The following is a 26,394-nucleotide window of genomic DNA, read 5'->3' as shown; positions in this document are numbered from 1 at the left end:
TCTGGGTAGCTATATGAGGGAAAGGGTGTTATTCTTCAAATAATTCCTTATTTTGGGCTATATATTCTTCTCTTTTTAAAAGCTGGATTACAATTTAACATATAAAAGGAAAAACCTTAGAAACATTTTATGGAGTTTATGCTAAGAATAAATATATAATACTATAAAGCTCCAAACTGTTGCAAATCACCAGACCAAAGAAAACAATTCATTAAAATGTCCCTCCCAGCAACATCAATCTTGCTGGAATCACAAACCGTGATTCCTTTGTTAAACTAAATGATTTCTTCCCTACCAGCCCTTAATCTCTTAAGGCTAGATCAGAAATTAGGTGTCTTGGCTGCTTTTTGACTCGATTAGACAAATAAGTTAACCTGTTCGCTGCAGTTTAAAGTTATCATGATTCATGATACTGCTTTCAACCTGTAGGAAACAAATACTTTTAGGAACTTTTTTCCTACTCTTAACTTTCTTAGCCTTCCTCTTCTAACTTTTGTAAGCCGCTGTTTTATAGGTCATTGACTTTTCCAAGTGTAGAACACAAACCATGAGAATGATCAAGTGATCACTCGGATTACCATACCAAAGATGCATACCAAACACACCACAATGCAAAATCCAATCCCCTAGCTAATACAAAATTTTATTTAGTACTGTTTCTTTTCTTTTAAAGGTAAACTCTATTCCCAAATGGGGCTCGAACCCAGTAACTGGAGGATCAAGAGTCGCATGCTCTATGGAGAGAGTCAGCCAGGTACCCGTACTTAGTACTGTTAAAACAATGATAAAAGCCCTGGATAACCAACCCCATTCCTTCATAACAGGCAAGAACGAATACGAACCTTTAAGCTGTTTCATGCTTAACCGAGAAATGGTATGTTTACAAGCATATACTTAGATAAGTTTATGCATTTTTGTAGAAATGCCTACCTTTCTGAAACAGCCTCATCACGATCTCGTGATAAGTTAGCCTTCTCATTTGATTTTTCTGAAGGGTCAGAAGTTTCAGAACTCACAGAGGTCTGTCTTTCAACTGGACTGACTGACTCTGGATTCTGATTCAAATTCATGGTCTCTGAGTTTATAACCTGTTAATTGGGTGGAGAAAAAGCAGTTAAAAGGAGTGTCACCACTTGTCTTCTACACGAAATTGATATAGGTAAAATTTCACTTGGAAAACGTTTTCAAAATATTCTTGAATACAAATGGCAAGACATATGTTAAATTATATGTATTTCAATGGCTCATGACAATGCTTGCAGTTTCTCTGCCAAGATGAATTTAAAAAATACTTCTAAGAAATAAAAATAATGATAGTACAAATCAACTTCCTAGCTTGGGTGGAAAGGAAAAACAAATACCTAAGTACTCAGACAGCATTTTATTCCTGTTAGACTGTTTTAGGAATTCAGAAACACTAGACTCTTAACAAGCAAACTTGTACTTCCGTTATACTCCTAATAAGTGAAGACCAGAAATAAAACTAATTTTCAAATTGTTCTTCCAGTTGAGTTTTGTTTACAACTTGGAAGCTGAAACTCTTAGTCCATATTTGGTTGAGAATGTGCAGTATTTAAAATATACGTCTATTAATCAATACAAAAGGATCAAGCTGATTCCCAACTCATGAGGAGCCTTTCTGGTGGATAACATGAACAAAGACGACCGTACACAGAGACAGAATTCTGAAATGTTATTAAGTTTGCAGATTCTGTATGTTAGAAAGAGGTTCAAACAACATTGGAAAACAACAGCAAAAAATATTTAGTATCCTTTCAGTTCCAGGACAAAGTGGCTCACTTTTCCCTGCTATTCTCATCTAAGTATAATGAAAAACCCTGGAGATAACAGATCCATCATAAAATGCCTCTGAAGGGTGGAAAGAAAAGGGCAGGCTGCCTGAGGATCGTGAGATTGCAGAGGGAAAGCACAGTGAGCTCCCTCTGTTTTTACTATCCGTATATCCTACACAATGGGTGCCACAAATGTCAGGGACCCATCCTTCTCCCCAAACCTAGAGCAGGGGTGGCTGAACCCCTACTCCACACCTGCAAAACCAGCAGCCATATTCACTGCATTAGTGTCATCTTAGTTCCCACCTGACAACTTGAGCAGCAGTGGACCTAACCAGCTACAGTAGCAGTATTAGCAAAGCCCAGCCAGGGACCAAATCCCAGGACTCCACACCTGGAACAGAGGCGGGACTATCAACCCTCATTTGGGACAGCCTGGGCAAGGATTACTGAAGCATCAGTGTTGTTTCTACTCCATCCCTGGGGCAGTGGCAGGCCCCATCCACTGCCATGGGAGTGACTACAGGCTAATGTTTCCTGAACTTCCCACCCAAAGTAATCAGGATGCCCAGGCAGCACCTGCACGGATTGAACAGGAGATCCAGTGGAGCCAGAAGAAGGAAACCAACCAAAACAGCACTCTATGGGCTTTGAAAAGTAAACTGTCTTTATGACTAAAAGGAGTCACAGAAGGAGTCCAGGACCTATATGCTAAATTTAAACCAGGTAACTGCCTGCATAAGGAGTCAAATACTTAAGCTCTTCAAAGAACTTCCATGTGACGTGTAACTGAATACTCTGACCTTTTGATCCTTGTAAGGCACTAGCCAAAGGATCCAATACACCACTGGCTTTCTCTCTGGCACATGCTTTTTCTGATGGTGAACCTCCTAATTTTAGGGTCTTCTGTAACCTGGGTAGGCTCAGAATATCCCAATCAAGTTGTGCTTCCTTTTTGTTAGATAGAAACTCCTTCAAATGATCTCTTCCCTCTCACAAGAAAGAAATCAAGCCAAACCTTCAACACTGCTTAAAAATCTGATTGGCCTGGGGTGCGTGGGTGGCTCAGTCAGTTAAGCATCTGACTCTTGGTTTTGGCTCAGGTCGTGATCTCAGGATCCTAGGATTGAACCCTAGGTCAGGCTTCACGCTCAGCAGGGAGTCTGCTCCTTCCTCTCCCTCTGCTCCTCCTTTCTCTCTCAAATAAGTAAATCTTTTTTTTTTTTTTTAAATCTCATCTGCTTAATGAAATCCCATTCCATCACTTACAAATTGTTTTCCATGTCACTGTAGGACACGGTTCAGCTAAGCTTTCTGCCACTATGTAACAAGAATCTCCTTTCCTATAGTCTCTAGTAATGTTCCTCATTTCTTTAGGGTCCTCACCAATGGTGCTTTTAAATGTCCGAATTTGGGCAGCCCGGGTGGCTCAGCAGTTTAGAGCCTGCCTTCAGCCCAGGGTGTGGTCCTGGGGACCAGGGATCAAGTCCTGCATCGGGCTCCCTGCATGGAGCCTGCTTCTCCCTCTGCCTGTGTCTCTGCCTCTCGCTCTGTGTCTCTCATGAATAAATAAATAAAATCTTTCAAAAATAAATAAATGTCCGAATTTCCACCAACTGTCAGTTTCTGAATATTTACGTATTCTCTGGGGCAATACAGATTTTCTCTTAGGTACTCCTCATGTCTTCTGAGAGCCTGCTTGCAGTCTTTAACATCTGTATTTCTACTGAAAGTCAATCCAGGCTTTTAAAAACTCATGCTCATCAGTATTCTTTCAGCCTCCATCCATGACCCCATTCCAAATCCACTTGCACATTTTTAGGTGTTTGTTACAGTAGTATCCCACACTTGCCGGTACCACATTCTCTATTAGTTTCCCAAGGCTGCTATAGCAAATTACCACAAATTGGGTGGTTTAAAATAACAGAAATTTATTCCTTAACAGTTCTGGAGGCTAGAAGTTTGAAATCAAGTTTCACTATGCCAAGATCAAGTGTTGGCAGGGCTGCATCCTTTCTGGAAGGCTTCAGGGGAGTGTTTCCTTTTTTCTAGCTTCCAGAAGCTGCCAGGATTCCTGGGCTCCTAGCCCCTTCCTCCATCTTCAGTGCAATCATTCCAACCTCTGCTTCCATCATCCCATCTCTTTCTTCTGCCTTTGACCTTAGCTGCTTTCTATAATCACACTATTCCCACAAGGATAATCTCCCCATCTATGAGCTTCTTTGAACATGCAGAGTAACATACTCACAGGTTCTGGGGATGAAGCCATGGATAGCTTTTAGGGATCATTATTCGCCACTATCAAGCACTGTGGCAAACTCAATACAAAAGTGACATTTGTAGAACATTATATCCAACATTCAAGTGTACATGGAACATTCACCAAGGAAGGAAAAGCATATCTTGGGCTATAAAGTAAGTGTCAGTAACTCTCAAGACTGAAATTTTACACAGTATGTTCTCTGACCAAAATAAAATTAAATTAGGTATCAATAAAAATAAGATATCTAGAGAGGTCCCAAATGCTGGAAATTAAACACATACTTCTAAATAACCCATGGGTCAAAGAACAATACCACAAGGGAAGTTATAAATTATTTTCAACTGAAGAAAAACAAAAGTACAATTAATCACTGAAAAGATGCATAGAAAATGCTTAGAAAAAGCAGTGCTTAGAAGGAAATTTATAGCTTTAAATGTTTTCGAGTAACAAAGAAGATTTCAAATTAACACTGAAGAAATTGAAAAAAGAACAAATTACATCAAACATAAGTAAAAGGAAGAAAATTATAGAAAAATAGAAGAGACAACAAAGAATAAGATTTTTTTTGAGAATAAGATTTTTAAGACACTAGCAAGACTCATCCAGAAAAACAGAAAATATAGATTACCAGTATCAGAAATGAAAGAGTCTATCATTACAGATCTACAAATATTAAAAGGACAAAAAAATGTTGTCAATAATTTATGTCAACAAATTCAACAACATAGATACAAGGGACACATTCCTTGTGAAGATAACTTACAAAACATACAGGAGGAAATAGAAAAATCTGAATTGCCCCTTACCTATTAAAGAATTGAATTTCAAGAAAAAGTCTTCCTACAAAGAAAGCTCCTTGCCCACACATAGTTTTCAGAGATGCAATCTATCAAACATTTAAGGAAGTAAAAAAATCGTACACACAAACTTCCAGAATACAGGGAGTGCTTTCCAATTTAATTATTGAGGCTAGCATAAATATGATACCAAAGCTAATAAAGATCCTACAAGAAAAAAATTCAGTGAATATATATACTGAAGATTATATTTAAATTTTATATAAAAAAATACAAACAGATACAAAACTCTAATGATGTCCCTGCTGAAATATTTTGGAAGCATATACTGCAGAGTGTATTTTGATACAAAAAAATGTATTTATGAATACACAAAATATAAAGATGGCTTAGGAGATGAACAGATTGACAGACATATAGATATTAAAAGTGAAGGTAAAATATGTAAGTGTTGCATCTATGAGTGTTCATTGTAAAATTTGGTCAACTTTGCTATATACTACCTGTTTCATGATAAAATGGTAGGGATCACAAATTGTCTCTTATTCACTTGAAATAAATACAAGTGGCATTTACTTTTGGCTACCTAACAGTATCTTCTCCAGAGATAGTATCACAGGAACATTCTACATATAAATTTGTCTTTAAAGCCTTCTTAGTTTGGAAATAGATTTCATTTCTTAAAATCCAACTACCTACAATAGTGGGTCAATGAGCTAATTAAAGCTCATATGGGTTCATACCAACCTTACAGGCTGTATTACTGGTTAATACATTTGTTTCCAAGAAATTCTTTTGACATTGCAATACTGCTTTAATACGTCTTTGAAGTTTTGATATTTTTGCCTAGAAAAAAGAAAAATACAAAACCAGCGCACTAAATAATATATAGAGATGGAAGGAAAACTATGTATTTGCCAAAGCAGTCTCATAAGACTTAGGCATCCACCCAAATAAATGACAAATTCTTATATAAGCAAAAATTTAAATCATGTTTGATGCCGTATGGCACATAAGAATGGAAGATAAAAACATCAAACTTCTAATGGAGCCACAATAAAGTTAATGTTGGTAGAAACAGCAATCAGCAAGTAAGCCTATAGGGGTAAGAACAAAATAAAAACCCCAGAACAGTCTGAAATATGTTGTACCAGCTCTAACACAGAATATATTTTTAATTAAAAGAAACTGCTTATGTATTACGCCTGTCAGTTGACACAAAATAATTGACAACAGAAGAACACAGTATAGTATTTCCAAAAGTATTTCATGAGGGCCAATACAGCTAAGAAATTCTGTTACTTATGGTATAGTATATCAGGCTTGTGGGCAAAGATCAGATTTGGGTCTGTTTTATTGTTTTCCTTTCATAACATGCAAAAAAATCTACTTCAAATGAAATTAAATGAAATTAGAAACTTACGAAGAGTTGATTAGCTATTGCTTCATGTTTATTCCTGCACTGTGTCTTCCCAATGCGTTCGGTCAATTCTTTCACTTTGCTATCAAATAGCTTGTAATTTATACTATAGATCTCCTGTCGAATCAAATGTTTGACCTAGAATTTTAAAATAAAAACCAAAACATCCATTTCAAATTTAAAAGCAATTTTATTTTCTACTCCTTAAAAATAGCTTTGTTCTTTTCTAGATTTACTGTAACCGATAAAATATATTTTTTCATATTTTATGTTCATATTACAAGTAAGTTTTATAGAAGTTTGAATATCAAATTCAGCGAAACACACCCAGTATCTAAATATATTGATGTTAGAAAATAAACTTATTCTCCAAGGGCTAATTTTTGTTTTTTACAGTTTCAGCTGAATTCCGTAATACATATTAAAGGTAAAAGCCTCTATCACATTTATTTTTCTAATGAGCATTAAATGAAACCAAATATTCCATAAAAAGGAACTCCACTAATCTGAAAGCCAGAGCCCAATGATGAATCGTTGGTTAGTTTGGTCTGTAGTAGATTACGATGCAAATTATGAAAGTCTGAGCCTTGATCTGGCCATTAACAAAAGCTGTATGACCTTTGGAAAGTCACACACTTTGCTTCATTTTCCTTGCCCACATGTGGGCAGATAATACAATGTTGAATGTGTGATGCTCACAGGATTTTTGTAAGAGTATAAAAGGTTAATATGTGAAAGAGCTCCATAAAACAGAAAAAAGTGAATTGATAAAAAGGAAGATAATCTATTTTACTTGAATAGCTTTTTTAGGGGGTGACTTTCTTATTATTAAAATGAAAGAAGCCAGGCACAATTAGTTAGTGACTAATGCTATTTGGCATAATGCATGCTATTCTAATAATGTGTAGTAGCTGTCACATGAAACATTAATGCATTTCATTATCTGGCTATGTTTTTTAGAAAACAGACGAGCCTATTTTCAGGGAGCATAATTAATCTCAATGCCCACTGATACAAACAGCTCTGCTGAACCATGTATTCAGACACATCCACTGTAGTTTTTTGCTGAATTAGTATCCTCTCGTAAACTGCTTTCGTAACAGAGTACGTCGTCTCTCTCAATAACAAAACCTGTCATGATATATCTGAGGTACTTAATAGTAATATTTCTATCTTTCCCCTAAATTCTTGCTTCTTGGTGTTTGAAATTGGAACACAAACCTTCTATGTTAAACTCTTTCATACTGATATCACCAGAATGATTAGGGATATTAAGCAATTTTATTTGATTAATCCTAAGGTTTTTCCTTCTCATTTGTCATTGTTCTTGCTCTTCAACATAACCATGTACTTGACTTTTTCTGTAATGCTTAATATTTCTTCAATGGTTTCTCAACATTATCATTTTTACTAACAAACTTTTAAGTATTTAATAAGTGCTCAAAAACACATTATTTTTACTGATAGGTGACCCCTGTTACCCATGTGTGGTTTTTCCTGCATGCTTGCTAGTTCAATGGCTAGGCTCAATATGTAAAGCTCATACTCAGATGAATCTTGGAGAAACTTTCTAAATGTCTTGAATATGGAAATACTGTTTTGCGAACAAGAGGAGGCCACACAGTGTTTGTGAAACTTTCCTGGTAACACATGGGACATTTGCTAAAATCATAGATTCCTAGGCCCTAGCCTGGATTCACCAAACAGAATTTACTGGAAAAAGGTCTGAAAAACTGTCTAATTAAAAGGCATCACTAGTAATTCTCATCAGGTAAGTCTGAGGAAAGAGTAGTCGAAAATGACAGTCTTCAACTGTTAGTAAGCTCAATAAACCACAATTTAAGCAAGAAAGTCTGAATCACTCCTGACAATTCAGATGGAGGCAGACTCTTAAAACCTGGTTATTTAAAAGTACTAAATGCCCATCCATAGATTGTTACTCTTGGTTAGAGTGGACATTTGTTCTCATTTAGTGGTGATGTTCCTCATAAAGAGGACACAATAACCACCACCAAAAAAATACCTCATAAATGTCTTCTGCTGATAGTAATATATCCAAAATTATGGTATCAGACGGAAATCCTAGGTACAACTTTCTGCCTCAACTTTCTACGATAGTAGGTAGAATGAAGAACTTGGACTTTAAAGGAGCACCTCGTGGCTCAGTTGGTTAAGCGTCTGTTTTTGGCTCAGGTCATGATCCCAGAGTCTTGAGATCGAGCCCCATGTTGGGCTCTCTGCTCAGGGGTAAGCCTGCTTCTCCCCTCTCCCCCTGCCTGCTACTCCACCTACCTGTGCTGTCAAATAAATAAAATCTTAAAAATAAATAAATATTAAAAACTTGGACTTTAGAAGAAAAACTCCTCTATACTTCATTAACTTAATTGGAATCAAGGAGGCCAAGATCCTTATAAAACCTCAGAAGAGTCAACAGCTAGGGGACTCTCTCAGAGAAGAACATCAGAATGGTAATCCTTATTCCACTGGGATTCAAACAAAAAATCCAAAAAGATGTGGTTTAGAGACTTAAGTCTTTGGACCGGAATTAAAATATCAAGTTATGGAAAGCTAGCTATTAGGAGATAGGTGAAAAGATAGTAATTAGCTAAAACACCAAATGTCTCTGAGGAATGTGCAAGAAACTTCTGCCAGGGGTGGTGGTGGTGGTGGTGGTTGAGAAAACAAAATAAACTGCATTTCTTAAACTTCACTGGAAAGGACCATTTTCTGTGTCAACTCAAACCAAGTACTTTGTGAGAGAGGTAATGGTAATGAATGAAAACTGATTTTTTCCATGCCAGTGAAACCAAAATATTCAGATTAAATTTTGTCTTTATATGTCCCTATCAGAATTTATTTCTAAATTCAGCTACTAGTTCCTGGGAGTAAGACACAGCCTTTTTCTTAAGCTAGATCTTTGTTCACCATAATTCTATTACTCCTATCCAGCAAATAATAAGACTTACACATCTTTATTTTAGAGTTCCCTTTGGTCTTCCTGGAAGAAAAGACAAGGTAGAAACGGAAAAACTGCTGGCTCACCTTAGATGCTGGTTCTGCAAGAGTCCTTCGAAAAGGTTTCCATTTATTTATTATGTGAGTATATATCCATATAACACATAACTATATAGTAACTATATAGTTGTAATGGTCTGTTTTAGAAAACAGTAGTGTTTTCCTTCCTAAAACAGCAGGGTAGTTTGGTTCTGACATTAAGACCTATTATAGCTGACAGACATTAATCTATCATATAATGACTTTTAGCTGAATAATTCTAGTGGTAGCAAAATAGCAAAACATCATTAAAACAGGTCCTCATTACAGGACCCATTAAAATTGAATCTCATAAAAAAAAACAAAAAATAAAACTGAATCTCACACTTAAATTCAGAGTTGATCAGACATGGGAAACTAGAGTACAACGAAATAAAATGGGGCAAAATGAAAGCAAAATGTGCATTCAATGATGTTATAAAGCAGAGTCAGATAATGCAACCTATCTATGTAAACCTGGAAATTACGTCACTAAACCTGAATGCAACAGGACTTTATGACGAACTTCTGGGTTGTCTGAGTTTATGACGCAGTGGTCAATTGTGATGAGGTATACAAACAGCTGAAGCTGCAGATCAGAGAATCCTAAGACCAGTACAAAAGAGATTGAATTATTCAGCAAAACTTAAGGTCAGACAGTGTCTTTCAAAGAGATTTAAATGTAATGTTGACTAAAATGGTCCATTCTCTTTCTACTACAGCACTCTACCTAAACAGGATTCTCCAGGCTACTCTGCATAAGATTATTTTCAATTAACTGGAGATGTTTTGGTAATGTAAACAATTATCTTTCCCTAATACCTCCATCGTTTGATTCTACCTTCATACACCACCTTTGCACCAAGTGAAAGTCATCTGTACTAAATCACCATGGAGATCAATTAACTTTTACCATTTTTTTTACTAATCAGAAGGTCTGAATCCCCAATATTTTACCTGTTCCAGCAATGCTGTATGCTTTTCCAGAGTTACACAAATATTTTCATTAATTTGCTCTGAAGTTTTCATGCGCTTAACATTTTCTTTGTTTTCTGAAAAGATCCTCTTCTTTTGATTATGGCCTTGGGGAAATGGAAAGATCAGAAGTAAAAATATTCCTTCTAAGGAAGGAAACAAGGGAATTCAGACTCTCTAAGGAAATAAACTAAAATGTGATGTCAGGCAGCATTTTTTAGCAAATGTAATTGTCTAAAAACTTGTGACAAAATATAACCTTCAAAAAATGATTCTATCAGGTTCCTAGGTAGGATTCTGGTCTCAGATACACTTTCCTTTCAACTTTAATACCTATTTAATACCAACAAAAACTGAATAAATTATAATACTTAATCCTCTAGTTACTTAAGCAGTCATACATTATTTTTATACAGTACACTTACGCAGTCTGACATTTTTTTAATAGGTGATCCTGTTATTATTTTTAAGCAATTTTAAATCCATCTTGTTAAATGACTACGTAACCTACATAAGAACACAAAATTTATCCTAAGAAATGTTTTTTCTTTTTATTTCATTAAATTACAAAAACATCCTACTTTTAATGAAATTTACTTTTGTTACTTTAATAATTTTATAATTCTAGAATTTCATTAGTTATTCGATGTTTCTGTCACTCCATGCACACATGTATGTATTATCGATCACCTTACATTTGGCCTATGATTTACAGGTTAATTCTATGGAAAGAAATGAGTTCACCAATGATTAAAAAAAAAAAAAAAACTCTTTCAACTAGCCTCATTAATCTAATAAATAAAACTTCAAATTAAGATCTGGATGAAATAAACCAAACAATCGCCCTATGTCACCTTTTTGATTTTTTTTTTCTTTTTTGTACTCTCAAGGCAAAGTGACTGATTCCTTCTTTGCCAGAATTTACCTCCCTTCAGATATGGAGGATACCGTTTCCCCCTCCTCACCCTAAATGGTTCAGAAACAAGACACTCTGAAACAATTATTTCATCATTTACTTTTCTCTTGGCTATATATGCTCTACTATTTCTATATCTGAGGCTAAAAATATCCCCCAAAAGGAAAGTGACTATTTTAATTTCTCTAAAAGATGCATAAGTATATACTTACTGTTATTACTACCAGTGTCAAGTGCTGCCAACAGTGTTGAGTCTACACTTTCACAACTTGAAATGCTGGAATGACAGGTCCTACAGGATTCTTCACTTTTCAAAATAGCAGCAGCATAGTTACTGGAAATGACTGAATTGTTCAACTTAGGTATTTTATCAACAGGCACAAAACGGGTATTTGAACTTAAAATGTCATCTTGTCTTTTATCACATGACTCAGAACTGGAGTTTTCTAAACAGGAAACCATTTTGTCGATCCTCTTATCATCCAAGGCACTGTTTACTGTAGTTTCTGGCATTTGAACCACACCACTAGATACACTAGATGGACAATAAATGGGTTTCAGATTATAATCTTCAAGTTGTTCAAAACAAGATCTTGTTACATCTGTGTGACATTCAAAATGGTTTTCAGAAGTGTTTTGTGACTCTTTTGCCTCTTGTGTAAAGAGTTTCTTGGAAAATTCTGTTGTTTTACTTGACTTTTGGTAAGGGCACAGAACTTGCTCTTCAAAGTTTTCCAATCTTGTTTCTGAAGCAACAATTTCTAGTGGTTTCACAACATTCTGAGAAAATACTTTACTATTCTCTGAGCATACTGAATTTTTGCTGGAGTCCAATAAGGAAGCATCATTTTCAGAATGTCCATATTTGCTACTTATGACACCAGTACTTAAACTCTGATTACCACTTGACACATTATTCCCAGTTGCTGTTTTCAGTGCTAAGACATTCTTCGACTTATTCAGGATCTCTACTTGCTTCCGGCAACTTGCAGGCATTGTTTTTTTGGCTTTTAGTACCTTGCGCTTACTTCTATCTGGACTGGCCATCTTTTATAACCTAGAATTTAAAGTACTATATTTAGATGCATTTCTCTAATAGACAAAAGTTTATTTATTTGGTGTATTAAAATAATGTTCAGACTCCCTCTAAAGTTTTTTTTTTTAATGATTTTATTTATTTATTCATGAGAGATGCACAGAGAGAGAGGCAGAGACACAGGCAGGGAGAGAAGCAGGCTCCATGCAGGGAGCCTGATGCAGGGACTCAATCCCGGATCACACCCCAGGCTGAAGGTGGCACTAAACCACTGGGTTTATATTGCTAGTAAGCCTCTACTTAATAAAAACCTGAAAATTTTATCTGGCTACTTTTTGTTTTATCACCTCACTGTCATAACCATTAAAGTCTAGCTTCAATAATCCAAGCAGGCTATACTTTACATGATGTAAAGATTAAATTCCATTTTTTAAAAAAACAAAACTCAATTTTTTGCAAAGAATTTTGCATTTTCTACACATAGTGACACCTTCCTAAACTTTCCTAATGCTCATATTTCCAAAATAAGTGGTACTGCAGGAGTAATTCCCAATAGGAATATAAAATGAGCACTAAAGATACACAACAGGATGCCAGTTCAAACAAGAAAGCTAATTTAAATTTTATAATTATTTCCCATAATTTAGTAAAAACCTACATAGCAAAAAAACATTTTAGAATTTATCTCTTAGGATCTACATCAAGTCTGATGTAAACTGTAGGTAGGTATATAGTTTAAAGGAAATTATTCTGCCAAGTTACAAGGCAATCAAAGGCATAAGAAATGAAAAAATATATATATATATACAGGCATGACAGTTATCTAACAAAATATAGAGAACTTTTAAACTGAAATGACAGAAGCTAGGACTTTTTAAGGCACAAATAACCAGTCAAAGCTACCTGAATAATTTTTTCATTTATCATTATATCTTACTTGGAGCTTTCCTTTATTATATTCTTTTTATTTACCATATCATTTGATCAGAACAGTCCCAGGATCTGTGAGACCTGAAGGTTGAGGCAAATATTTCTTTAGAACAAGAAAAAAAAAAAAATCAACATTTGTTGATTCAAAGTTTAAAAACTTGTCATGTACAGGGGCTCAGACAGTAAACTTCAACATTTCATCTCAGGGTCCTGAGTTCAAGCACCATTTTGGGCTCCACACTGGGCATGGAACCTACTTAAATAAACAAACACCTCCAAAACAAAAACAAAAACAAAATTGTCATCTATTTTTAAAAAAATCACAAAAACAAAAAAAAACTGCATACTTTCATTAAGGGCCTGATTCAATATAAGATTTTTTCCTATAGGACTATTTGATTACCTATTTTTTAGTATTTCCCAGAGAAAATGAACAAACTAAGTCTATCTTCTAGCGTAATTTTTTTTTTTTAATGTATGAGGAGCCCAACACATGGTTTGAACTCATGACCCTGAGATCAAAACCTGAGTCTAAGGGGTGTCTGGGTGGCTCAGTTGATTAGGCGTCTGCTTTGGCTTGGGACCCATGATACCTGGGTCCTGGGATTGAGCTCTGCATCAGGTTCCCTGCTCAGTGGGGAGTCTGCTTCTCCCTCTGCTGCTCCTCCTGCTTGTGCTCTCTCTCTCTCAAATAAATAAAACCTTAAAACAAAAACAAAACACAACAAACCTGAGCCCAGATCAAGAACTGGTGCCACCCAGTTCTTAGCCACCCAGGTGCCGCACAGCATAGGTGATTAAATTTTAATTGATAATCAGAATGCATGAAACAATCAGCTTCATGTAAAGACATCTCTTTTTGGTACTGCTACAGCTGTGTGCCCTATAAACACAAAAATTCTTGTTTTCTTTTAAAGGCAGAATTCCTAACAACAAAAAGTATGGTGAATTTTTAATTTAATATGTTATGTTATTATTTTTCTAACAGAGAAGTTCTTCTGATTGGAAATCCATGAGAACTAAATCCGCTACTTAGTTTTAAACATCAGGTAATTGGGGAATATTTCTCCTGACTACCTTCATAAATTTCAATTCATAGCTTCTTTATTCCTCATATATTTCAGGTACCAGGCATTGCAGACCCTATTCCCATCACAAGCCAACAGGCAGTAACTACCTACTTTCAAAATTGACTATGAACCACAAATGTATCCTATTAAACCTACACTAAGTATATCCCCAATCACAAAATGCCTGAAGCTATTCTACTGCCAGGTGACACAAAGGTAAGGAGAAGTCAAGATGAAGAGACAGTATTCTTAAATGATTACAGTTGAAATCCTTTGCCAATCATTTGTTGTATGAGTTACAAGTATCTTCTCTCATTTGTGGTTTGTCTTTAGATCTTCCTAATTTTTTAAAGATTTTACTTCTATATTTGAGAGATAGAGAGAGAGAGAAAGTGAGAAAGCACAAGAACACGGTAAAAGGCAGAGGGAGAAGCAGACACTCTGCTGACCAGGGAGCCCGACATGGGGCTCAATCCTGGAGTTCTGGGATCATGACCTAGGCCAAGGGCATATGCTTAACTGACTGAGCCACCTAGGTACCCCCTGGATCTTCCTAATTTTAATAATTTCTTTTCTTTTATTGTTTAATCACTCTTGAAAAATCCTTTCCCACCCCTAGGTAATGTGTAACATAATGAAGCCCTCTGATAGTACAGAAGCCTTCTTCTGATCTAGATCATCTCAAGACACAGACCTGTACCATGACTATGCAATTATAAAAATATATAAGAGCAGACCTGAATGAATATATAATAGGAATACTTGATCAGAGAGAATTAAAGTTTATAAATATGAGAAAATTGGTCATAACAGCGTGCACCTTGCTAGCTGATAAAACATAGGGCACTACAGAGAGATACTCCATGTGGAAGTATGCTTAGGGAAAAATAAGTAAAACTGCCAATAAAAGGCTCAGGGAAGTTGAGTACTGGTAACTGCCTCTAAAGTAAATGAGACTTTAACATACTGTAGAGAGGTTTAGTAAAATTTATTACTGGGAAAATAAAAATAAAAGACAGTCTAATTAGGGGATCCTGCCATCACAGAACTTCTCTCTTCAACCAGCTTGAATCCTTTGCTGTCAAATAAGCCACATTTTGTACAGATCTCTGGAATCATGGTACTTGTCCAGCAGCACAAGATTGAAAAGAGAAGTCATCTATATTTTCTCAAGTTTTAAAGATCTGTCTTTCAAATTTGACTGTTTAATCCATCTAGAATTGATTTTAGAATATACTGAGAGTAAGGGATCTAATTTCATTTTGCCCTCAGGTATATAGTTGTTGGACAGTGTCCTATTAATTTTGAACTTTAAAATTATCTTTTATTTATCTAATATGACTCCTGAACATACTGTTGTCTATTTCATTAATTTGTTTTAGATGCCTCTTGTTAAACAATGAAAATACTTTAGCATAATGAATCTTTTAATAGATTTTAATCCAGTTACATTTAATATAATGCCACTTATTCTTGGTGTCCTGCCTTCTGATCTTCATAGCTTTCTGCTGCTATATTTTACTTTCTATTGTTATGAAAATGTCCTTTGTATTTTATAAAGTCTTACATATGCCTCAGTATGCCATGGATTCTAATATATTTTAAAGTTTTCTAAAAACATTTTAGCCAATGTTTCAGTAACCATTTAAGTAAAAAGTGAAACATTATTTAAATACACATTATCTTAAAGTATTCAAGGGGTGCCTGGCTGGTGCAGTTGGAAAAGCATTTGACTTGATCTCTGGGTCATGAAGTTGAGCCCCATATTGGGGGTAGAGATTACTTACATAAATAAAAAGTATTCACACTTTACATCCCAGATTTTACCTTACTTTTATGTTATATATACCTTCAAGAATTCTGGATATTTACATTCTGCTTCAGAGCCAAAATTGACTATTATTAATAAATCTGCTATAAAAATCAGGTATAAATTTCTGTGTAGACATGTTTTCATTTTTCTTAGTTACATGCCTTATGTGAAATTGCTGAATCATACTTTAACTCCATATTTAACCTTCAGAGGAACAAACTGTTTTCAAAAGCATCTAGACCAATATTTTCACAATAGGGAGCAAAAGAGTGATTTTATTTTAATATCTCCTCATCAACATTTGTTATTATCTCTTTTCCAGTAGAGTCATTTTGATGAGTGATGTGATACCTCACTGTCCTTTTGATTTGCATTTCCCTGATGGTTAATGATGCTATTTATTGCCCACTTGTTTATCTTATTTATTCTGGTCATTTGCCCACTTTAAAACTGGGTTATTTGCCTTTTTATTATTGACTTATAAGAGTTCTATATATATATATATTCTATATTTCAGTCCCATTTCACATATGATTTGCAAATGTTTTCACACATTCTATTTTCAATTTCTTGATGATATGCTTTGAAAAAGTAAGGTTTTTAACTTTTTAAAAATATATAATTATTTATGGAGGGGGGCAGAGAAGAGGGAATCTTAAGCAGATCTCAAGCTGAGTGTGGAGCCCAATGTGGGGCTTGACCTCACAACCTTGAGACCACTACCTGAGCCAAAACCAAGAGCCGGAGGCCTAACCAATTGTGCCATCCAGGTGCCCCAAGTTTTTAATTTTGATAAAATCCAATTAAGTTTTTTATTTGTTGCTTGAGTTTTTGGTATAAGATCTAAAAAAAAAAAATCACTGCTTAATCCAAGGTCATGAAGATTTAATAGTTGTAAAATTTTATTGATCCATTTTAATTAGCATGAAGAGGATCCATTTATTCTTTTGCATGTGGACAGGTGTTCCAGCACCATTTAAAACGGCCATTCTTTCCCCTACTGAATTGTTTTGACACTCTTGTCAAAACCAATTAATTTAGGGATCCCTGGGTGGTGCAGCGGTTTGGCGCCTGCCTTTGGCCCAGGGCGCGATCCTGGAGACCCGGGATCGAATCCCATGTCAGACTCCTGGTGCATGGAGCCTGCTTCTCCCTCTGCCTGTGTCTCTGCCTCTCTCTCTCTATCATAAATTAAAAAAAAAAAAAATTAAAAAAAAAACAATTAATTTAAATATTAAGTTTATTTCAGGATTCTCAATTTTATCCCACTGATATATAGGTCTCAACTGCTGTAGCTGTTAAGTTTTAAATTTAGGATGAGTTCTCAACTTTATGTTTTGTCTTTTGAGGACTGTTTCGGCTATTCTGAGTTCCTTGAATATGTGTATTAATTCCAGGATCAGATCAACAACTTCTGCAAAGAAGCCTATTGGACTTAAAAAGTGAAATGTGTTGAACCTATAGATCAATTTAGGGAGTATAACTACCTCAATTCTATCAGGTATTCTGATACATGAACATGGAAGTCTTTCCATTTATTTAGATGTTTAATTTCTTTTCAAAGGTATACTGTAGTTTTTAGAGTTTTGCACTTCATTTTGATACTGTTGTAAGTGAAACTTTTTTCTTAATTTCGTTTTTGGACTGTTCATTGCAAGTACAATAGAAATACAAACAATACTATATATTGATCTGACCTGCAGCATTGTTGACCTTGTTTTTATCTGTTTTTTTTTTTTTGGGGGGGGGGTTGTTCTTTAGGATTTCCTACAAAAAAGATCCTGTCACGTTTCAGTAGTTTTATTTCTTCCTTCCCGGTCTTGATGCCTACTATTTCATTTTCTTGCCTATCCTGGCTAGGAACTCCTGTACAATGAGAATAGAAGTGGCAAGTGCTGACATCCTCCTCTTGTTCTGACTCAGGGGAAAAACCTTTAATCATTTATACTTTAGCTGTGGAATTTTTCACAGATGCCCTTTATCAAGATAAGGAGTTTCCCAACTATCTCAACTTTATTTAATGTTTTTATCATAAAGGAGCATCGCATTTTGTCAGGAAATGTTTTAGCATCTATTATCATAATCATATTTCTTTGTTCCTTATTCTAATGATATGGTAGATTAATTTATTTTTGGTTGTGAAACCAACCTTGCATTCTTGGGATAAATCCTGCTTGGCCATGGTGTATAATCCTTTCTCTGTGTTCCTGGATTGAATTTTTTAGTTTTTTGTTAGTGATTCTTACATATATTCACAAGAGATATTGTTCTGTAGTTTTCTTGTGAAGTCTTTGATTTTGTTATCAGGAAAATACTGGCCTCCTGGCCTCACAGAATGATTAGGGAATGGTTTCCTTCCTCTTCTGTTTCTTAAAAAAAAAAAATCTGTAAAGAATTGTTATTTTTATGTGTTTTGTAGAATTCAACAATAAAGCTACCTGATATGAAGCTTCTCTTTGTGTTCTAATTCAATCCCTATACTTGTTATAGGCTTGTTCAGATTTTCTATTTCTTCATGAGTCTGTTTTTGTTCATTTGAGTCTCTTTATGTATTGGTCTATTTCAACTATTTAACTGGCTGGAATAGAAGTGATTTGTTCCACAGTATTCTCGTAATTGTTTTAACTTCTGGAATGTCAGTACTAATGCTCTTTCAGTCTTGATTTGCTATTTGAATCTCTTTCATAGTCATTCTAGGCAAAGGTTTGTCAATCTTTGACCTTTTTTTGAAAAACAATTTTTGGCTTTCTTGATTTTCTGTATTTTTCTTTAACTTTATTATTTTCTGCTGTAATCATTATTTCCTTCATTCTGCTGACTTAGGTTTAGTTTGCTCTTCTTTTTGTATTAAGATTAAAAGGTTATTAACTTGAGGTTTTTAACTTTTATTTTTACCATAATACCATCTGGGCTTGGAGTTAGCTTAGTGATAAAGGTTTTCAACTATGATTGAATTTTTAAAGATGGACACAGAACCATTAATATATTTTGCATCTTTTTGTTCCCTTTCACAAGAATTTAGTTTTCCCTTTCACAAGAATTTCAAATATATAAAGTTCTTCATAATATTCTCTATATTTCTAACATTTGCAAGATCTGTAGTACTTTTCTTTTTTAAAAATGGACGGGGGTGGTGTCAGCGCAGGCCAGACTCCAGCTCCAGCTGTCTTACCTTCTCATCTGGGCAGATGTCAGGACACTGAGTGAAGTCAAAGTATATTTGCACCCATGGGCACTGGAAGTTGGTTTTGCAGCAGGCCTGGCTCCAGTGGTCCAGCAGGTTGAAGTCACTCTGGCTTGTGGCTGTCTGGCACAGGGACTCTGCTGTTGTTGCTGCTGCCACTGCTCCTTTGCCCTTATAGCCAGCAAGGCTTCACTGAGCCTGGTGTAGTGTTCTTTTTATCCTTGATATTAGTGATGTGGGGTTTTTTTCCCTTCATCATTCTTACTAGAAATTCATCCATTTAATCAATACTTTCAAAGCACTGATGTTTGGCTTTCCTGACTTCCTACTGTACACAGTATTCATCATTTCCTGTTGGCATTTTATCTTTTAAGATTATATTTATCTGAGAGAAAGTGTGTGCACACAAGGCGGGGAGGCAGGGCAGAGGGACAGAGAGAAGCAGACTCCTCACTGAGAAGGGAGCTTGACACAAGACTTAATCCCAGGACCCCAAGATCATGATCCAAGTAAAAGGCACTTAACCAACCTAGCCACCCAGGTAACCTCCTGTTAACACTTTAACTCCATTTTCTTCAGGTTTTGTTCTTTTTCCAGCTTGGGATGAAAACTCAGATCTTTAATTTTCCATCCTTTTCCCCTCCTCACTTTACACTTAAAGCTATTAACATTTTCCTCTAGTTCTGCTTTAGTTGAATCCCACATTTTTTGACAAACCCTATCTCAATTTTAACATTTGGTTCAAAATATTTTCCAGTTTCCACTATAATTTCTTCTATGATCTTGGATTATTTTAAAACATTAATTTCAAGGTAATTGCAGATTCCCTATTTATATTTCTGTTGAAAGTTAGCTTAATTGTACCATAATTGGAGAATATCCTCCAAAATGATTTCAATCTTCTTATTTGTTGAGTCTAAGTTCAGAGTTAATTTTTCCAAAAGCTCCATATATACTTGAGCAAATATGTCTTCTAACATCATTGGGGGTGGTATTATATGTAAACACCAACTAGTTCAGATTTTTTTGTTGTGCTGTTCAAAATCTTCCACCTATTAAAAACACTGATTGTGGGTTTGTCCACCTCTTTTAATCATTGTGTTTTTCCCTTTATATAATTTGAAGCTTTTAGTAGACACTGATTTGTTTTCTCTATTGCTGGTGATGGATTGGTTTTCATTATGAAATCTCTCATAATGCTTTTGGCTGATAGTATCTTAGTACATCATCAACCCTAAAATAGCAATTCTTGTTATATTTTTAAAAATCCATTGGACCAAATCTTTACCTTCCCTTTACTAAAAAGTGAAACTTAAAAAAACCAACCAGCCTGAGCTACCCTATAAAACTTGTTCAAGGAAACACAGTTTGGAGCCAGCATTTAATCCTCAGATTTTAAGACTCAAACAAATCTTGTATTGAAAGCATAAGTCTGATAAGGAATTATGAAGAGACAAGGTTATCTTCCAGGGTATACAATGGTCAACAAAATGACAAAACTTGACCAACTTGTCCCAAGTGACAATCTCATGAGTATAAACTAATCCTTACAACTCTAGGTGTGGTCCATGGCAGCTTTGGCAGCTTTCTCCAGGTGGCAGGTCAGATCCACAGCTGACACATTGGGGGTGGGGACACGGAAGGCCATGCCAGTGAGCTTCCCGTTCAGCTCAGGGATGACCTTGCCCACAGCCTTGGCGGCGCCAGTGGAAGCAGGGATGTTCTGGGCAGCCCCTCGGCCGTCACGCCACAGCTTCCCAGAGGGGCCATCTACGGTCTTCTGGGTAGCAGTGATGGCATGGACGGTGGTCATGAGGCCCTCCACGATGCCGAAGTGGTCATGGATGACTGGCTAGAGGAGCCAAGCAGTTGGTGGTGCAGGAGGCACTGCTGACAATCTTTTTTTTCTTTTTTTTTTTTTCTTTTTTTTTTTTTTATGATAGTCACACACACACAGAGAGAGAGAGAGAGGCAGAGACACAGGCAGAGGGAGAAGCAGGCTCCATGCACCGGGAGCCCGACGTGGGATTCGATCCCAGGTCTCCAGGATCGTGCCCTGGGCCAAAGGCAGGCGCTAAATCGCTGCGCCACCCAGGGATCCCTTTTTTTTTTTTTTTTTTAATTTCACTGCTGACAATCTTGAGGGAGTTGTCATACTTCTTGTGGTTCACGCCCATCACAAACATGGGGGCATCAGCAGAAGGAGCAGAGATGATGACCCTCTTGGCCCCGCCCTTCAAGTGAGCCCCAGCCTTCTCCATGGTGGTGAAGACCCCAGTGGACTCCACAACATACTCAGCACCAGCATCACCCCATTTGATGTTGGTGGGATCTTGCTCCTGGAAGATGGAGATGGACTTCCCGTTGATGACAAGTTTCCCGTTCTCGGCCTTGACTGTGCCGTGTAATTTGCCGTGGGTAGAATCATACTGGAACATGTACACCATGTAGTTGAGATCAATGAAGGGGTCATTGATGGTGACAATATCCACTTTGCCTGAGTTAAAAGCAGCCCTGGTGACCAGGCGCCCAATACGGCCAAATCCGTTCACTCCGACCTTCACCATCGTGAAGCTGCATTAGCCACTTTCTAAGTGCTGTCAGAATTTTGCTTTAACTTCAAAATTTTAACAATACCATAAAAGTCTAAGGTGTTCATAATAAAATGAAGTAGTTGCTTGTCAGCATTCCTTAATGCCCAGTGGCAATCAATTTTAAATTATTTAACAACTTGTTTTATATCTCAGGATTTTAAAATATGTTCACACTAGTTACTGGAGTTACAAATTCTAACCATTATTAAGTCCCTATATTTACAGATGAGATTTAGCTCTTTTCTACACCCTATATGCCTTATCATATTTATAGCTAATATTTAAGTCTTAGGCAAATATTCTCTATATAATCGGAGTATCATGATTACATTATCTTTCCTATTAGATCTTGTTTTTCCTGAAGCTATTGATAATTTGTCTCCTGATTTCCTATAATTCTATCCTTAACGGTTTTAAAATTAATCACAACTGTCAAGTATCGTTTTCCCTTTTCCCCACTCCTTCAAGGTCATGTTTAAAGATCATCTCTTCAATAACGCCTTCCTCCAAGAGAATGACTTCCTTATGTGAATATTCCATTACAAACATATTTTTAGTAATGAGCTTTGAGAGCAGAGCTGTTTTATTTACTTTTATATCCTAAGGAAGATGATGCTCATACAGCTTTATAAAATGCTAATTAAATGTATGCTACCGTATAAAAATTAACTTCTGGAAAGCCAACCAGGGTTATTTTTCCCTTAAAGTACCAAAAACAGCCCTCAGCAACTTTTACCATAGCTATTTCCTATCAGCAGCACTGTACACCGTAGAGTCACAGAAGTATATTAACAGTACACTTAGTGCATTAGATATATTTAGTGCATCTACATCATTAAATTTAGTAAGGTTTGCCAATGAACATCCTTCCTATCCCACGAAATTTAATCAGGAGTTCAAAAATTCAAACTACATCTTATTATCTCTCCCTACCAGAGAGTCAGTTATTTCTCTCCAAATATTGCCTGACTACAATCTTTCTGTCCTACTGAGATTGGTAAAGCTGAAGAGTGATAAGAAGTTAGGTACCTGAGTCTAGAGTAATACATTTTAAAGGTGTATGTCAAAGTTTAAGACTCAGAGAACAGGGGTGCCCGGGTGGCTACATTGGTTAAGGGTCCCAGGAACAGGTCACGGAGTCCATTTCCCCCGCTTAGGAGGGAATTCTGTTTGTCCCTCTCATACTGCCCCTCCTCCTTCCCCTGCTCCTGCTCTCTTCTTAAATAACATCTTTAAAAAAAAACAAACAAACCCTCAGAGGACTGAGTATGTAAGTGATGCAAGAATAGGAGACAAAATAAGGTATAGTTCTTTTTTAGATTTAATAGAATCTTCCTCAACTTAATGAGAATTAGCACTCTTGCACATTCAGTCATAAAATTCATCTTTATTTGTAACAGATGACGGAAAATCTGATTACATGAAATGCAGTACATTTGTACCCACCCACTACAAGATAATTACAGGGCATGCACAAGCAAAGATGTGGGGGGCACACAGTATTTTCATACCAAATTCAAGATACTGAGTAGCAAGGAAATACAGCGGACAGAAAGCCGGGGTGACGTACACGCGTCAATAAGGTAAAGCAGCAGAATTCAAGATGTACCCAGCCAGACACGCCAGGTCTTGGAAGACGGAATTCATTTCCGACACGGCACTGTCCGTGCCTCTCTGTTTGGGGGCAGAAGTCGGCCCTAGCAGGTCTGTAAAAGTCTGCAGACAGGACTGCGCGTTCGGTCGACTTGGATTCGGGCCAGACCCAACAACTGCGCAGGCCTACTTCGCAGAGACCAATCCTCGATGCAGAGGCGCCGCCTTTTCGCATTCTCAATAGCTCTCCCGGGACAGAAGTTACGCCTTGACTGCCGGGACTGCTGCTCTTCGCCGCTTGCTTTGCAAACACCTGCGTCTCGCGGGTTGCTTAAAGGGCTACGAGTCAGACTCGGCACAAAATCCTGGCGGGGCGAGCGCGGACGCCCAGCCTGCCGACCGCGAGACCTGCCGAGACCGCACAGCCCGGCTGCGGAGCCCAGGACGCAAGCCCTTGCCCCGCTTCCCTTCTAAGGGGCCTCGCGCACACGCGCGTCGCTAGGGCCGGCGGAGCTAGCTCGGCCCGGAGCCCCCGACAGGCAGCGGCTTCGTCTTTCAGGCACCCACACGGGCAAGGCGGCGCGGGAAGGCACGGTTTCCAAGCCCGGTCGGCCTGGGGTCGGAGACGCGCAAGCGCACACCGACCGCTTCGTCCTCTCCGCCCTGCACACTTCCTCCGACTTTGCCAGAACGGGAGGCAGAGCCGGTAGGGGGATGGACGGGGGGGGGGGGGGGGGGATGGGGGGATGGAGGGGGGATGGAGGGAGGGGGGATGGGGGATGGGGGAAGGATGGGGATGGAGGGGGTGGGTGGGGGGATGGATGAAGGGGGTGGGTGGGGGGATGGGTGCGGGGGCGGATGGTCGGGGGCAGACAGCCATCTCAGAGACGGAGGGCGGCACGGACTTTCACCGTGGGCCTTAAAAGCGAGAGCGGAAGGGCCACGTCGGCGAGGGCTGGAGCCACGTGCGCGCCAGCCGCGCCCCAGCCGCGCCCCAGCCGCGCCCCAGCCGCGCCGTCGGACCCCCGGCCAGAGAGCAGGGCCCGCCGCGCCTCGCCCCCCACCGCCGTCTGTCCCGGCCCCGCCGGCCCCCGCTTCGCCCGCCCAGCCGCGCCCCCGACGCGGTACTTACGCGGAAGTTGGAATCCCCGGGCCGCCGCCGAGTCCCTCGGGAGGCGCGACCCCGCCCCTCCCCCGCCCGCCCCGGCGGGGCGCACGCCGCCGCCCCCCGCCCGCCCCCTCGGGAAGCGCCGCGGACCGAGCTGCCGCCCGCCGCGGGCATCTCCTCCGCCAGTGGGAGCCCCGGGGCCGCCCCGCCCCGCCGCCGCCGCCGCCGCCGCCGCGACCGCGACCGCGACCGCGACCACGACCGCCCGGCTCGCGCGGCGTCCCCGGGTCACTGCGGCCCGGCGCTCCAGAGGCGCGCGGCGCCGCGCAACCGCCGACCCTGCCAACCGCCGCTCGCGCGGGGCTCCCGCCGGCGCCAACGTACCTCGGGCGGCGCCGCGCCCGCCGCCTCCCGCGCCGGCAGCCCCGCCGACAGCAATCGCCGCGCACAATGAGGCTCCAGCCAGCGCGCGCCGAGGTGAGTCTGCCCGCGCCCGCCCCCCGCCGGAGGCGCAGCCAATGACGGCGCGAGCGTGCGGCGGCGCAGCCAATCAGGGGCGCCCGGGCGGAGTGGGCGGGGCTGGGAGGGGGCCGCGGCCGGAGGTGTGGAAGTCTGCTGCGGGGTGCCGGCAGCTCGCTCCCCGACAAAGCCGCCGGGGGCGGGGGCGGGGCTGGGGCGGGGCCTGGGAAGGGGGTGGGGCCGGGGCGGGGCCGGGCTGCCGCTCCGCGGGGCTCGTGCGACGCTGCTGGCGTTACCAGGGCAACCTTGTTTGCAAAAACCCATTTGAATGTTCACAGTCTGGCCTTTAGCATTTTATTTACCGGGATTGCGGAGTTGGGGGGGGCCGCTCCTTAAATTGTGCGAGCCGGGCAGGCGGGCCAGGCCCACCCAGTGGCATTTTCTGGAGTTTCCTGCGGTTTGTCCTGGGAACCTGCCCCTCACCCCCCCCATCCCCCACCCACCATGCACCCCCCCCCCACCCCCAGGCTGCATTGGGTTTCCTGAAGCGGTTAAGGCCCTCGGTGGGATTGCTGTGCGTCCAGGCAGTTCTGAGTGCCCTCTCTGTGCTCGAGGCTGACCCAACGAACAAGGGTCAGCTGTGCGGTAAAGCCCTTCTGGTCGCCAAGGGAGAGCTGCTCTGCCTTGGAACAGTCACTGGCCACGAGAAAAAGGAGAGGAGGCCTGACATTCCAGAAGGCTGGGTCATGAGCACAATAAAGTACCCAATGGGTTCCCAAAACCAGGTCCAGGGATTCTGGAAGGGGGGGAGGGTGTCCACAAAGTCAATACTATTTTTTTTTAAATAGATGTTATTTGTCCCCCTTACCCCTCCCCCTTTTTTTCCATTTTCGTTCCGGTGGTCTCAGGTGTGTTCAGTGTATTTTTCTAGAAATTTCTGGAAAAGTGTTAGGTGCTATTGCAACATCTGCAAAGGCAGAAACAGACACGAGAATCCGATGATCTGAGGTCAAACACTAAGGAAATGGGCGAAAAATGCAAACCAGTGCCAATCCTTGCACAACTGTTTTTGTTTTGGAAAAGTGATTTTCAATATAGTTGAAGAGTATACATAGGGTTGCTGAGAAAAAAAGAGAGGGTTTGGGAGGCAAGTGAATTGGAGCCAGACAAAGAATTTGGACTTAATTCAAAGAGTGAGAAGTAGCCTTTAGAAATGTCATGTCCATTTAGGGTAATAGTATATCTTGTGTGCCTTTTTTTTTTATTTTAAAGTAAGCTGTATGCACAACATGGGACGTGAACTCACGACCTTGAGATCAAGAGTTACATGCTCTACAGGCTGAGTCCACTGGGCTTCCGACTTATAAAACTGTGACACAACAACTGAGCGTTATTTTAAGCCACTAAATT

The 26,394-nt window shown here is 39.3% G+C and overlaps 1 protein-coding gene across 2 annotated transcripts in view; it reads right to left on the bottom strand.

Annotated features, from left to right (window-relative positions):
• Positions 1 to 24,953, bottom strand: part of ATF7IP2 (activating transcription factor 7 interacting protein 2) — a 52,478-nt gene extending 27,525 nt beyond the window's left edge. The window contains exons 1-6 of one of the 2 annotated variants that reach the window (XM_055340263.1): positions 24,910 to 24,953; positions 11,410 to 12,254; positions 10,264 to 10,388; positions 6,277 to 6,411; positions 5,601 to 5,699; positions 931 to 1,088 (exon numbers count right to left, since the gene is read on the bottom strand). In XM_055340263.1, coding sequence (XP_055196238.1) covers positions 931 to 1,088; positions 5,601 to 5,699; positions 6,277 to 6,411; positions 10,264 to 10,388; positions 11,410 to 12,244 — 1,352 coding nt within the window. In that variant the 5' untranslated portion in view covers positions 12,245 to 12,254; positions 24,910 to 24,953. The remainder of the gene's footprint in view (positions 1 to 930; positions 1,089 to 5,600; positions 5,700 to 6,276; positions 6,412 to 10,263; positions 10,389 to 11,409; positions 12,255 to 24,909) is intronic. The other variant, XM_055340264.1, reaches the window with a different exon arrangement.
• Positions 24,954 to 26,394: the final 1,441 nt, after the last annotated feature.

Source organism: Nyctereutes procyonoides, unplaced genomic scaffold (genome assembly GCF_905146905.1).
Source record: "Nyctereutes procyonoides isolate TBG_1078 unplaced genomic scaffold, NYPRO_anot_genome, whole genome shotgun sequence".
Taxonomy (NCBI): domain Eukaryota; kingdom Metazoa; phylum Chordata; class Mammalia; order Carnivora; family Canidae; genus Nyctereutes; species Nyctereutes procyonoides.
This window is presented reverse-complemented; position numbering and strand designations above follow the sequence as displayed.